The sequence below is a fragment of the Vanacampus margaritifer genome, chromosome 10, assembly GCF_051991255.1.
Source record: "Vanacampus margaritifer isolate UIUO_Vmar chromosome 10, RoL_Vmar_1.0, whole genome shotgun sequence".
NCBI classification, from domain to species: domain Eukaryota; kingdom Metazoa; phylum Chordata; class Actinopteri; order Syngnathiformes; family Syngnathidae; genus Vanacampus; species Vanacampus margaritifer.
This window is the reverse complement of record NC_135441.1, coordinates 10,826,743-10,841,316: the sequence shown is the minus strand read 5'-3', so window position 1 is coordinate 10,841,316 and position 14,574 is coordinate 10,826,743. Positions and strand designations below refer to the sequence as shown.

Genomic DNA, 14,574 nt, shown 5'->3' with positions numbered 1-14,574 from the left:
TCCTGCCATAGGAATCAACACCAAACTGGGGGGTCAGCACCTAGGATAGCGACCCTTTTCTCAAAAACGGAATTATTATTTCAAGCAGGTAACTCTAGTTCAGTTAATTTATTTTTGTAATTTGGGGACACATTAATCTATAATGAGAAGAGCACAGACCATAGAAGAATTGTTATGTTTTTTTATTCATTACTCTTGGAATGTTAAACACCCTGATCAAATTTTCATCATTTGTACATCTACAGTAGCATACAGATTTACAGGCAAATCCAAAAATCTTTCCTGACAAAATTCTACAACCTTTCCACAACATTTGTAAAAAAAAAAAATAATAATTCTATGAGCAACGTTTATGCATAGTGTGAATTGCGACTAAACAATTCCTTAACTGGATCTTAAAAATAAAAAAAACATTTTGTTGAATACTGATAATTTCCTTCACATTGACTCAGATGCTCTCATACTCCCTGCATCTGCACAATCCATTAATGGGCACATCTGCCAAGATGCTGCAAACCACGGTTGGAAAATGAAAGCGGAACGAGAAATGTAAGGCAAAAAGTATTAATTGAAACATACAGTGATAACTTGAACATGAGACTGATATGAAAAAGCTAAAAAGAAATGAGAACAACCAACAATATATAGAAAATAACTGTTGTTTGAAACCGATACAAAAGCCGTCTATAAATATCATCCTTGAAAGCTGAAATTAAATATACAGGGGGAAAACGGTAAATAGAAAAAACAGACATCCAATCCCTGTGTGGAAGAGGTTCATGCAGTAAATATATTGTGAGGTCCACATTTTGTAAATCGCCAAAAGAAATACATTTTCTTTTTGGCTAGAATTAACTGGATGGATGTTTCTTGACGCTGGGAATAAAGCATGTTCAGTAGTTTTAGAATTTTCTTTGCGCTGTGGTAATGTTACATTACAGAACATACAGTATTTAAGATAACCATCTGATAAGGTTTCCAGCAACGATAAAAGCCAAAAAAGGAATTTTGCTTCATAAAATCAGACACATAACACCTAAGGCTTTTGTTAGAGGTGTAACATAACATTCTGTCATTTAATCCAACATGTGCAGCATGGTACCATTTCTCGTTCATGCCGTGCAGCGTGCCATTTGACCTTTGTTTGAAATGAAGAACTATCAAGCATAACAGAAAGCATTTGTAATGGCAGGACAGTAGATTGACATCTTGAAATAATTTAATGTAATGGTGAGCCCCATTCTATTTAAAACCAATATGAAGTAAAGCCACATGAACAAAAGTCATATTTTAGATGATGTGTTTACATATTACGTAAAAAGCCAACTTTATTCTGGAAATAGTTTGACTTTATTGTTAATTTTTTCATTTGGGCCTCAACATTTCTTCATAATTTAAGGTTAAATTAAACAATTTTCATACCCAACATGAATAATAATTCCTTTCAAAGCAGGCATTGATTATGCATTAAAGCAGAAGTCAAGTCAAAAAAATTCTCAGCAATAGTACTGTAAGTTGTATGCACCCCCACAAGTCTAAATATGGTATGTTGATTTGATTAATACTGCATTTGTGAAATAAGAATTGAGAAGACTAATCCACCTGTCATGTGCCATCCAAGGAGGCTATCATTTTATGCAACTAAAGTTGACATCATGTGCCCATGGGCTCACAGCTCACCTATTTTCTGGATTTGGGCATGTGACATTTGCAAGGCATTCATTTTCCTTACCACTTCAAATGTTTGTAAAGTAAAATTACCGTATTTTCCGCACTATAAGGCACACCTAAAAGCCTTTCATTTTCTCAAAAGCCGACAGTGCGTTTTATATGTGGATCAATATTGGTTAAGTAAGCTTAAGTGAATGCTTAACGCAACACCAGCCTCTACAGTAGCTTCTATTCTACGCGCCTTATAAATCGATGCGCCTTATAGTGCGAAAAATACGGTAAGTGTTAGCTGTAGAACTACATTGGGGAAAAACATTTTAAGTGTAGTGCATATGATACATAGTAGTTGTAGTGTGCACACTAAAAATTGTTGTTTTCCTAATCCACTAACTGGGTAGCTGTTTTTTTTTTACCATATTTTTTTTACCAAAGCTGGAAGATTGGGTGGAAGTTTGGATTTGGAATTGTATTGAAGATGAAGTGTTGACTTCAGACCCAGGAGTAGGGGGTTCAAATTCTCATCAGTTGTTGGCCAAGCATCTTAGGGTGAGGCTTTTAGGATGCAAAATGATAGTTGTTATGATACATTTGGGGAGGGGCCTCTGCCAGCCAATGACAGTCATTTGGGTGAGTTTACCCCTTTCATTCAATGTGTAATAATGGTTGTGGAGGCACCTTGAAGGCCAGGAGACACGTACTTTCGAAATTCTTGGCTAACACAAAATTTTAAAAGCTGTCGATTTAACGCCATGTCAAAGCAATGATCTGGATGAATGAAAATATTCACAAGCACTAGTCATTCAGTAATATTTTTGAATATTTTTTTTATACAGTACAGCTCATTATGCTCTGCATTTATTAGAGTTAACACCTCAAGTCAGATTCATCTTACAATGTGTAACTAATGATGTACAAGCATATTAAAACTGAAGAACAACAAATCTAAACACATGACGAAGAAGATCCAGCCATGGCAGAAGTCAGTGCCCTCCAAAAGCCCCGTTAGTTTACTCAGTTTATAATAAATCCTGTAGACTACCATCTTCTGAATTACCTCCATATGACCCACAACACTGTGTCCCTTGACCCATAACTTACTGTGGCAGCTATCTCAATGTCAAGCATATTACGTGTCTGTGGACTGTAAATATAGTGATCATCACTTCTGTAACCTTGTCAGTGCAGTTTTTCAGATGTCCTTTAGTTAAATTGGGGGCAATGATACAAACACTGTAAGAGAGAAAGAGATGAAAATGTAGGAATTATTGTGCCTGACTAAAAGTCTCATTGCATTTGGGTGTTCTTGCAATTGAAGGCAAAATGGGATAAGCCACTGTACCGGGGGAAAGCAGTAGAAGGATATACAGTACATTATATAATATATACACACCATGCCAAACAAGAGAATACATTTCCCTTGTGGTTACGAAAGCAACAATTCTATAAATTTATTTTTCTTCTTGTGTGTTACTCACATTTACTGTGTCGAGATGTGTGATGTTTCCCATGTATTAATGAGTTCACAGTGATTTTTACACAAGTCACATTTTTGAAAGATCAAAATGATATCAACCCTGATACTATCTGACGCTTTTATACTACTGTCGGCTGACTGGTTCATCAAACTCAAAGATGCGTTTTTAAGGCAAAGGTAGTATGAAGAACATGGGAAATTCTATTTTGCAAGTCAAAGCAATATAGAAAACATTGAGTTAATAACACTGACAGTGTTAAGCCTGTGCTGGTTCTGTAAACAACTTTTCATCAAGTCATTTTGACTAGTCTTGTATACATACCATACTTACTCATATAGTATCCAGGGGTTTTAATTACTCTAAGGCGAGGCTGTGATTTGGGGCAGGCCTTTATTTGTACAAATGCTTTTAAATAATGAACTTCTAAAATTTCATGATTTCACAAATAATGATGCTTGGATTAAAGGAATATGCATTAAATACTGTATACATGTATTCTATATTATATTGTATTATTCTATATAATACTGCCTCGTATGGAAAAAAAATGCTCTAAATGCTGTCTGTCCAAGTCCTTGTTAACTTTTTCCTTCTCTCTCCATTGAAGTGTGTATCTTTCCTTGTCAGCAGACATAAGATCATTCTCTTCCTTCTTTCAATCACTAATTCTTTTCTCCGGCAAATACTTTTTCTTTAAACTCCACTGTTAACTTCATGTCGAGGAACCTGTTTGGTCGGAGGCCACTATGAGAGGAAATATCGGCACCTCATATTTCAGAACTCAAAAACTATGTAACCTTGATGTTGATCTTACTTTCGATCCATCATGAGCACATTTTTTCCTCTGCCCTTGTGCTAAAGTCCAGAGCAAAGGTTGCTTTACCTCCTCTTCTTTAAGAAATGTTGCTTTCAGTGTCAGTCATAAGCATCATCTTGCTCCCGAACCAGACTCTTGTTTTACACCATCACCACCCTCCTCCCCTTCCTAGTCATGCACTGTTATTCCGATGTACAATATTCCATTCCATTAAATCTACCAATTGCATTTTTCCTCAACAAAGACAATTACTCTTTGTCTCAGTCTCCTGTGTGAGTCGCACTCTTCCGTCCTCCCGTTGCACGTCTCTGTAGAGTAGAGATTTTTGGGCCTTCAGTCGACAGGCCAGTGACATGAAGATTGAGTTCACATTCTGACTCTCTTTTGGGTCTTTTGCAGATGTCTCGAACAGCAGCATGTTGTGGGAGTCTGCAAACTTCAACGCCATGTTGGAAGGCACCTAGGGAAGTGATTATTATGACAAATGATCTCATTTTCCATATACATACTTGTATTCATTAGGATAACGGGTGAGCTGTCGCCTATCCCTGCTAACTTTGGGTGAGAGGTGGGGATACCCTGGACTGGTCGCCATGGAAATCATAGGGCACAGATGGATACAACCATTAACAGTCCTATGGACAATTTAGTATCTAGTGCAGAACATGCAACTGAACACAATTTAGACGTCAGTCGTATTGAACAGATTAATGCTGCCTAGTGTTGCCATCATAAACAGTTAGTCGGAATTCGTAATATTCATTTAACTGATGATTCAATTAATCTGCCCATTTTCATCTTCTGCCATACTGACCTGTACTTGGTCCACTAAGTCACACTTGTTCCCCACTAGGACTCGAGGTACTGATGCTGAAACCCGATGACCGTTACACTCCTGCAATAAAAGGAAATACTTGATTCAATAACATTAAAATGACCAAGCAAATTATAGGATTTATCAAGCATTAAACATAAAACCTTTTTGTTTTTTGCTGTTACTAATGTCCAGTGTTCTGCAGTGTTAAGTCAACAAGTAAGTTGTTTAGCAGATTGGCTAAAATATATCAATGGTACTAAATAATAACAATACTGATATGATCAGTGCAGCTGCTATGACAACATGAAATTGCGTAAATATTGATTTAGAAAAATGGTGTCAGGTAGAAACATTACATTGAGTGGAGTTGAAGGTTGAATTAACATGTAAACATATTTGGATTGTTGTTTGTTGGAAAACTCAGATTCGTAACTTGAATTATTGGCATGTCAGCAAGCTAACCTCTAACAACCCTCCACAGATTAGCGTTAGAGATGGCGACAACACTGGAAACTTGAAAACTTGAATAACCAGTTGTACCTCTATCCATGCTTGCAGATTACGGAAGGAAGCCATTTTGGTGACATCATAAACGAAGACTACTGCATGGACATTGCGGTAGTAGTGTTCTACCATGGATTTACGAAATCGCTCCTGGCCAGCTGTGTCCCATACCTGCACCTGAAGATGAGATGAGACCTTTTTTCAGATGAACATATGAAATGATAAAAATGCCGTTCCCTGAACATCCTGTCTTATTATTTCTTGTACACAACTGACATGTATGTCAATTTTGGTTGCCATGGTGACAAACAATTTTGATCAGCAAAAACATGGGCAAAATGAGAGTAATTCAACAACACCACAGCATACAGCTGACTGCACTCAACTTTTAATAAAATATTTTACGAAAAACTACATTAACGTGTTCCAAGAAAAACAAAACAAAACAATGAATGCACACATCGTGCTTTCATTGTTTGCCATGAAACAAGGTACATATCGGATCAGAATCAAGATCTTCAATACAAACTAATGCAAATCTTGTGAAGTCTTTCAACATAGTGCGACTCTTGGCTGTGCTCCATTTATGTCACAACCTTCAAAAATCAAAAGCATCAGCAGGACTGAAGGTACCAACTGTGTCTACATTGGCAGGGGTGTAATTGAGTCCATTGCTTAATCACTCAAGTGCACTATATATAGAAAGAATTGATGCCCATGTCTGGTATTGCCAATGCCAAGATTAACATTTCATTCAGCCAGCCATCAATTTACTGTAATGCTTACCCAGTTCAGGGCCATAATGGGGAGCTGAAGTCTATCCCAGCTGACTTCAGGCAAAAGGCAGACTGGTCCTGACCTGACCTGAGCTGAACTTGTCGCCAGTCAATCACAGGGCAAATATAGAATACAACTGTTAAGTCTATCACTAAATGTGAAATGAGCCACAACACCATTCGTTACCTCATTGAAATTATACCTAGAATTTAAAATGTAATTTCTACTCATTTTTTACCCTTTTGGGGAAAATGTAATGAAAAAGTATCTGCTATATATATTTTTTTACTGAAATTGGCTCATAGCCAGCAGAGTGTACCCAACAATATTCTTATTCACATTCTCATCACCATTCTTTTGACCCTCTGTGCAGTGTTACATCTATTTTTATTCTAGATCTTTTTATATCCACTGCAAGTTTTTGAAATGTGTTGTTTTCTGTTATGCATCAAGTGACAGCTAAATATCCTTAACTAACTTTAATTGAGCCAAGGCACACTTTTTTTTTTAAATTAGAAAAATCCCACGGCACACCACCAAACAAAAATGTCAGAAAAGGTAAAAATACGGAAGTAAATTGAAATAATGATAACTTTGTCTAAATTTATTCACCAATGTGCTTACCCATTGTGAAATTTCGCCCTGTTTAATTAAACACAAAATATATATCGCCTACTTGCAGTAAGCCATGACTTACGGTAGTCTGTTGTATGAATGCGTCCCAGACTAAAATGATCTGTGGGGGGGAATCAGTATTCTTTGGCCCAATCTGGTGCCTCTAATTTTAGAAGAAACCACCATATGGGCCACCACACCTGAGGAAAATGTCTTATATATATATATATTGTGCTCTCACGGTCCCGTTCATAATGCGAGAACACCCCCTCGGCCTCGTGCTGACCTGTTACCTTGGTACATTAGAAAAACACCTTATTCCTAATGGGATGTTCTCATTTAACATGCATCACATACAGTTTCAATGATTAAGCCAAGCTGACCTAATAGAATAATAGTAAGTGTGTTTTTTATGAGTCAGCACTGCAGCATCTGGGGGCTAATGAAGGGTTACAGACAGGAGAAGGTGGTCATCTGAGACTCAAATAGGGGGATGGGAGCATATTATGCATGTGTGGCTTTGTTGACTCCACGCTCACCGGCCAGTTGCATATGGGGGAGGTATGATGGACCTTGTGCTTTATAAAAATAATAATTGAGAAGATTCAATAAAAATGTAAGCAATAATTTTAGGAACTTCATATAAGCACTTATATAGACTTCTTAAGATGGACCAGATTGTGTTTGCAGTATCAAATAATTTGTATGTTGAGTTATCAAACACAAGTTGGATTTCATTTACCGGTACACTACTGTTGGTTTTACATGTGTTGAAAATGTTACATCTCTATTATCATACAATTTACACTGAAAGCTCAATTTAAATGATTCGGTTGCAAAACTTTAAGTTATAATTTCGACAATAATTATTACTCTAAAGCTTGATTTCTCTTCATTTACAAAATTCAGAGTAATAATAATGCATTGGATTTATATAGTGCTTTTCTAGACACTTTACAATGGAATCGATACATTATTCATGCACTCACACATTGACACTCTGATGGCGGTAAACTACTTTAGTAGCCACAGCTGCCTTGGGGCAGGCTGACAGAAGCGTGGCTGCCAGTGTGCGCCTACAACCCCTCCGACCACCACCAAACATTTGCACCATTCATACACCAGTGTGAATAGCACTGGAGGCAATGTGTGTGAAGTGCTTTGCCCAAGGACACAACGACACGTGACTTGGGGAGAGCGGGAATTGAACAGCAACCTTCCAGTTACTGGACGCCCGTCTCTACACCCTGAGCTACGGCCGCCACTGCAGCCTGCCAGCAAGCATTTTGTAAGCAGTGATGCCTATTGAGTTGACTGATATGACTCCTATAAGTAGTTGGCACTATGTAGCACAAATGGTTGTAATCCACCTTACTTGTAGAAGAAGAATCACCGCAGAAGAAGATTGATTTAGATTTTTGTTAGATTTTTTTGAAAACTATATTTGAAAAATAAAATGTTTGCTGTGGTTTCCTAATTAGTTTAAAATCCCTTTTGTGTTCACTCAGATGATTTTGGGCAGGCAGCATTATACTTCTGTAGTTTTGCTACAAGTAAAAAATTAATTTGCTGTTATACAGTCTGTTGGAACCCGTTACTTGTAAAGCAAAGGATTACTAAGAGCATATGTGTTATCATGTTGAATGTGTCTTGCAATAATTGTAAGCTTTGACAATCCGTTAAAAGTGAGGTCTTAAGTTTTGACCGTTTGTGTTTGTAAACAAACAATTCAAAATGGACTCCTCCCATGGATCAACCCCCACTCTTCTCGTCAACATTGCGCTTGCCTTCAGCGACACACACCCCACTCTGTGATTGACTTTGACTTTCTGCCCAGATACGTCCCTCTTATGGCAAAACACAACAAAATAGCAAAATACAGGCTGAAGGGTGGGGGTTGATGACAAAATCACCACCACTAATTACCTGAAGCCCAGAGGTTTTGATTGAGAAGGATTTCATGCGTATACATCTAGTGTTTATGAAGTGTTTATTTCGTAAGTGAAATCGTAAGACCCCACCTTTAAATAAAAAGTAAAACGGTAACATCTATAGCGCCTGTTTGATTGAAAGTTATGCAAGCCTAGAAGTAACAATACTGTCTTCTTTTTTTTCTTGGGTCTGTAAAGGAATATACAATGAGACAAGTTATATGACCTGCATGCTTCTAAAGAGAAGCAGTGCACGCAACTCTCAGGAGAAAGAATGCAAGGCACATCACACCTCATCATCACCAAACCACAACATCTACAGCAGTCACATGCTGGGTCATTTGCTTTCTGAAAAACAATTAAATGTTTTAATGTTTGTTTGTTTTGGGAAGGGGGGGGGTGGGGGGTTATCCTTTTTTAAATAATAAAAACAGTCTCATGACAGTCAACCACTTACCATCATAAATAAAAAATAAATTACATCTTAAAATATATATTTATTTTTTATTTTTTTTATTTTTTTGCATTTAGGTATTTACCAATGGTTTAGATAATAACTCCGGCTTCCTGGGATGTAATTGAAAAAAATAGTTTTTTTCAAAGAAAGAATAGTTTAATGACATAAGTAAGAAAAATGTAATGCTTAAACATCTACTAGTATTTTAATATGACATTTTTCTATTTTTGTCATGACTTTTTTAGATAGAACTTTAAAATAAATTGACAGTGAGACTTCAAATTTTAAATAAAACATCCTTAAAATGTTTATGCTACTAATGAATGTTAAAGCTGTCAGCTAACAACAATATAATAATAATAATAATCAACCGGACACCTCTGATGCCATGAGTGAATGATCATCAATTTGCTTCGACCAACAAATTTGCTAAACAAATAGTAAGCAGTTTCTCAACATTACACTGTGCAAAAAAAATTTATTCATGAACAACAAAAATGTAAATTTATGAAGATCTCTCACTGCCGTTGCTTTTAGTAGTTTAACCACAGATGCTGTTATTGAATAACACCAATGCCACAATGATTGATTGATGTCGATTTATAATATCAATTTGGACATGAGCGAACACGTTGTTCCCTCTCTGTCATTGTTGACTTACAACATAGAAGTCATCTGGTAAAATTCGTCAATATGAAATCAGTGAATGATAGAGTTGTGTAGCTGTGGCATTACATTGAATTAGGCCTGGTCCCCTGGAAGCGAATGATGTGGATGAGGGGGAGGGAACAAGGAAACACCTCCGATTCGCAATCCAGACAAGCTTAAACGGTACCTTGATCGTCTCCCCTTCAATTTCCACCGCCTTCTCCCTAAAGTCCACGCCGATGGTGGCCTCGGTTTTGTCGGGAAAGCTGCCGCCAGTGAAGCGGAAAGTGAGACACGTCTTCCCCACATTGGAGTCCCCGATAACGATTATCTTAAAGATCCGCGTCTGGATGCTCAGTTCCAGGGAGGAGGTGCTCAGGTCCACGGAGGATGTGAAGCTGGCGCCAGCGTCGTTGCTACTGCTGGCTCGGCTCCGGCTTCTGTAAACATCCATGGATGATGTCAGAATGGTGACATTGTCGTCCGCTCGGATCGGCCGGGTTACCCTCCTTCCTCGGCTCTCCTCCTCCGGGGAATCGTTGGTCATTATGCCGGAGGAGGCGATGCGAAAATCGGGATGTGTGAGTGGAGAGTGGAGATGGACGAATGGATGGATGGAGTGAAGGGTGGGGAAACGGAAGAGAACGGAGGAAAGAAGGAGGAGACTTAGATGTGCCTTACAAGCGAGATTCTCTGTGGGCACGCATTTACAAACGCACGAGCGCACATAGGACTTTCTGTATGAAAACCAACGGAATACACGATTTTATAATACCGTATGCATAATCATCATCATTACATTTTACATTGTACTCTCATGTTCATTGGTCACTTCATTAGGAACACCTGCACTATCAAACGAGATCATGCAGCCTACAGGAGCTGTAGCCCATCCCAAATTGTGCTTTTATATATGTCAAATAAATCAAACATGTATTATGCAAATTAATTATTGATGGATTTTTTTTAACCAATTGACCAAAAAAAAAAGTGTGAACGTGGGAAAATAGTTCTCACGCTAGTCATGTGATCTGATTAGCTGCGTATCATCACATTCCATGAAGCAACATGGCCTTAATGCACAGGATTGCTGTGTTGTCAGATTCCAAACCTGATTAAGACAAAGTGGTTTCTAATTAAGTGCACTCCACTATAAGAAAATACAGTTTATTTAAAAATGGCACTGTGGTCAACATGTTTTCTTCTCTTTCAGATATACTGAGCATGGTGACACAGAATAATTAACCAGCCTGTGCCCCAAAAAGCCAACATGAAGCCAAGAATGTGCAAGTACATTCAACCTTAATTTTGTTCTAAATTTCAGTCAGGTATCAAATCTGAAAGATATTATTTGTATCTGAGTTTTCAGTATAAGGTTATTGATTTAATAATGGCCTCCGTGTTATGCATACCTTACATAGTTGTTGTTTTTTTAATGCAAGAATGCAGAATAAGATTTGAAAGCAAATGCCTTATCAATATAAGAAAGAAAATCTGTCACTCAGCATTTACAAAAGTGTAGGCCTTAAAAAAAAATGCTGCCAGACATTTAAGCCGCTTTGCCTCCATTTTGACACACTTGGATTTAATAACACACACTGCCAAATTGTCCCTTCTTTTTTGTTGAGATGGCAGTCTTTGTTATACACACACATACAATTTGCGAACAATCCCTCAGACAGACACAATCTCTTTTGCACAGACTCTTTCTTTCTCAAAGCGACAAACATAATCTCCCTGTAACACACATGCACAGCAAACACTCACACACACACACACACACACACACACACACAAGATGTGAAGAACAGTCCTAACATTTTTGTATGACAAAGCTCCCTTCTTACTTGGTCAAAGGCTTATTTGTCAGGAAGTGAAACAGAGGGAGACATTCACATTCTGGTGAACTACCAGTGAAAATGAATACAGATCTGGGTACAAAACATCACTTTGATTTATTCAGCTCTTGTATTGAAAACATTTAGTGGACAAAAAGTGGTAAACGGGTAATAATCCTGGAAATAATATTAAATCAAATGTATCTTTTACTGATTTACTGTGATATCAACAGAACTAAAATAGGTTTTTAAAAAAAAAAAACGTTATACTGTAAGGTTGAAAGTGATATTGTCTGTAAAACATCAACCAAATATAATTTGAAACCCATTTGGATATTTTAACATGACTATAAATGACACAGGTCTCACTGTTAAGTTTTTTTTTTATGTTACAGCATACTAATAAACACAAAGTCAGTGTTAGTCAAATTATTGAACAATCAATTATGTGCACTTAATTCAGTAATCAAGAAAAAAAATATTTCGGTTGAACCACAAACTTTAACCTCTAAATGGTGCTAAAAGAGAAGATAAGACAAACTGCTTTAGAACTCTTTAGGATTGGAACACCAGGAGATATCTGCATGTAACATCCACGAGCTAGGTGAGCAGGTGTGAAACTGTAAATCTAACTGAAGTGGTGTTTTGCAAAAACAGTAATGAAAGGCAAAGTTAATAATAATAATGTCTGTGAGCATTTAAATCTAACGGAAATCCATCTGCCTGCATGAGAGCTATAACTGCAGCAATAATGCCCCCTCAAGCACATTTAATAGAATTTAAGAGATATTGCTGTCTAGGTCATCATGCCACCATTTGAACCAAAAATAATACAAAAAGTACAAACACCAATTGCAATTAAGTTGGGAAGTTGTGTAAAATGTAAATAAAAACAAAATACAGTATCTGCAAATCGTCATCAATTCATATTCACTTGAATACGCTTCAGGTGACAAGATGGTCAATGTTCAAAATGATGACCATTATTGTCTTTTCCTTTTTTGTATGCAAATATTTTCTCATTTTGATGTCTGCAACACATATACCAAAAAAGCTGGCACAGGGGCAACAAAGCGCTGGGAATGCTGCGAAATGCTCAAAAACACCCGTTTGGAACATTCCGCAGGAGATGGAATATTAATTCATTAATTGTTAATTGGAAACATGTGAGTGACATTATTTGGTATAAAAGGAGCGTCCACAAAAGGCTCAGTTGTTTACAATCAAGGATGAGCCGAGGTTCACACCTGCGTGAGTAAATACTCCAACAGTGTAAGAACAACGTTTCTCAAAATACAATTGCAAGGAATTTAAGGATTTTATCATCTATGATCCATAATATCATTATATGATTCAGAGAATTTGGAGAAATCTCTGCATGTAAGCGGCAAGGCTAGATAACCAAAAGTCAATGCATATGACCTTCAATGCTTCAGGTGGCACTTCATTCAAAACCAAAATCATTGTGTAAAGAATATTGCCGCGTGGGCTCAGGAATACTTCATAAAAATAGAAAAATGAATTAACAAATTTTGTCTCTACAACTATAAATGCAAATTAATATGACCATGCAATCACCAACATCTCCGGCTTCTTTGTGGCCGAGCTCAGCTGAGATGGACTGATGCTAGTGGGAAAGTTTGCTATAGTCTGACGAGTCCACATTTCAAATTGTTTTTGAAAATCATGGACATTGTGTCTTCCAGGCCAAAATGAAAAAGGGCAATGCGTATTGTTATCAGTGCAAAGTTCAAAAGCGAACATTTATGATGGTGTGAGGGCGTATTGGTGCCTATCCAGGCAATGCGTTCTTCGGGGACATCCCTACTTATTTGAGCAAGACAATGCCAGGCCACACTCAGCGTGACTTTGTAGTAAACAATTACAAGTACTAGACTGCCTGCCAAAAGTCCAGTATATACAATGCCTATTGGAAGTAGTGTACCATTGTTAGCTCGTTAGCACACTAGCGCTCGTCCGGTTGCATGCTATCGTTGCTAGCACGTTAGCAGGCGTATGTAGTGGATGTTAACAGACCTATTTGCCAAATGGAGGTTATTTTTTATTTGTGTAAGTTTTCATGTTCTCTATGAGAATTACATTGTTATTTAACTCTTTAGTATTGTTTTCTGTACAGTTCTCACGACATGCTTAACAGTAATAATTATAAATGCCTGTTGTAATTTCAACTAGAGAGGGCATAGCATAGCACAAACTAAATACAACAGTGTCGATCCCTGACAGTTAAGCAACTGGAGTTGTACATCAAGCAAGAACGAGTAGAAACCTACAAAGCTTCAACAATTAGCATCTGCAATTTTAGCGCTTACTGAGTGTTGGTAAAAGGAACATCGATGTAACACCGTGGTTACATCTTTTTTTTGCATGTGTTGTTGGCATCAAATTTGAAAAACAAAACAAAAAACAGTTTTATCAGTGTGATCATCAAATATACTGTATTGTCTTTGAAGTGCAGTCAACTGAGTAATTATAATAATAAGTTGAAAAGGGTTTGCAAGTATTCTCTATGTATTTACGGTGTACATAACATCCAAACTTCACTGGAATCGAGGTTGGCTTTGTTACAAATAGAAATCCATTGAAGTTTTTTTTTTTAAAGAGATACTTGACTAATTGAACCATTTTCAGATTTCAAATTTCGACCAAACATGGCTCAGTTTGCTGACCAGACCCAACAGGTGAGCCATGATTGGTCGTTACCTATTTCCTCAGCACAGGTTATGTCATCTTCAGTCGACAGCATGTGGAAAAATTAGTTTTTAAAGGTATTAATTGTGCATGAAAAATAATGACGTTATCAAATGTATTCTGGACAAAATATTATTTTTTTACCGCTGAAAATAGCTCAATGAGTCAAGTATCCCTTTAATAAACATCTCAACAATAGAAAATTTGACATAAGACAGTAAAAAAAGAAAAAAGAAAAGACAAATAGAAAAAATAAACAAAAAAAATCTATAAAACGTTTTTGTTTGTTTTGAGAATGAGAATGAGCCATTGATG

At 37.1% G+C, this 14,574-nt stretch overlaps 1 protein-coding gene across 1 annotated transcript; it reads right to left on the bottom strand.

Annotated features, from left to right (window-relative positions):
• Nucleotides 1–167: 167 nt before the first annotated feature.
• On the bottom strand, nucleotides 168–10,361 carry rab33a (RAB33A, member RAS oncogene family). The gene is made up of 4 exons (XM_077577192.1): nucleotides 9,900–10,361; nucleotides 5,321–5,461; nucleotides 4,778–4,858; nucleotides 168–4,423 (listed from the first exon to the last, which is right to left on the bottom strand). The coding sequence occupies exons 1-4, from the start codon at nucleotides 10,257–10,259 to the stop codon at nucleotides 4,199–4,201; spliced, it is 807 nt and encodes a 268-aa protein (XP_077433318.1). The 5' UTR covers nucleotides 10,260–10,361; the 3' UTR covers nucleotides 168–4,198.
• Between the last annotated feature and the right edge of the window lie 4,213 nt (nucleotides 10,362–14,574).

Excerpts from the sequence above, each read along its gene's own strand:
- rab33a (XM_077577192.1), bottom strand. The coding sequence starts at position 10,259 with ATGACCAACGATTCCCCGGAGGAGGAGAGCCGAGGAAGGAGGGTAACC. Across the intron at positions 5,462-9,899 it reads TTGAAGGGGAGACGATCAAG|GTGCAGGTATGGGACACAGC; the intron begins GTACCGTTTAAG and ends TCTCATCTTCAG. Across the intron at positions 4,859-5,320 it reads ATCTGCAAGCATGGATAGAG|GAGTGTAACGGTCATCGGGT; the intron begins GTACAACTGGTT and ends CTTTTATTGCAG.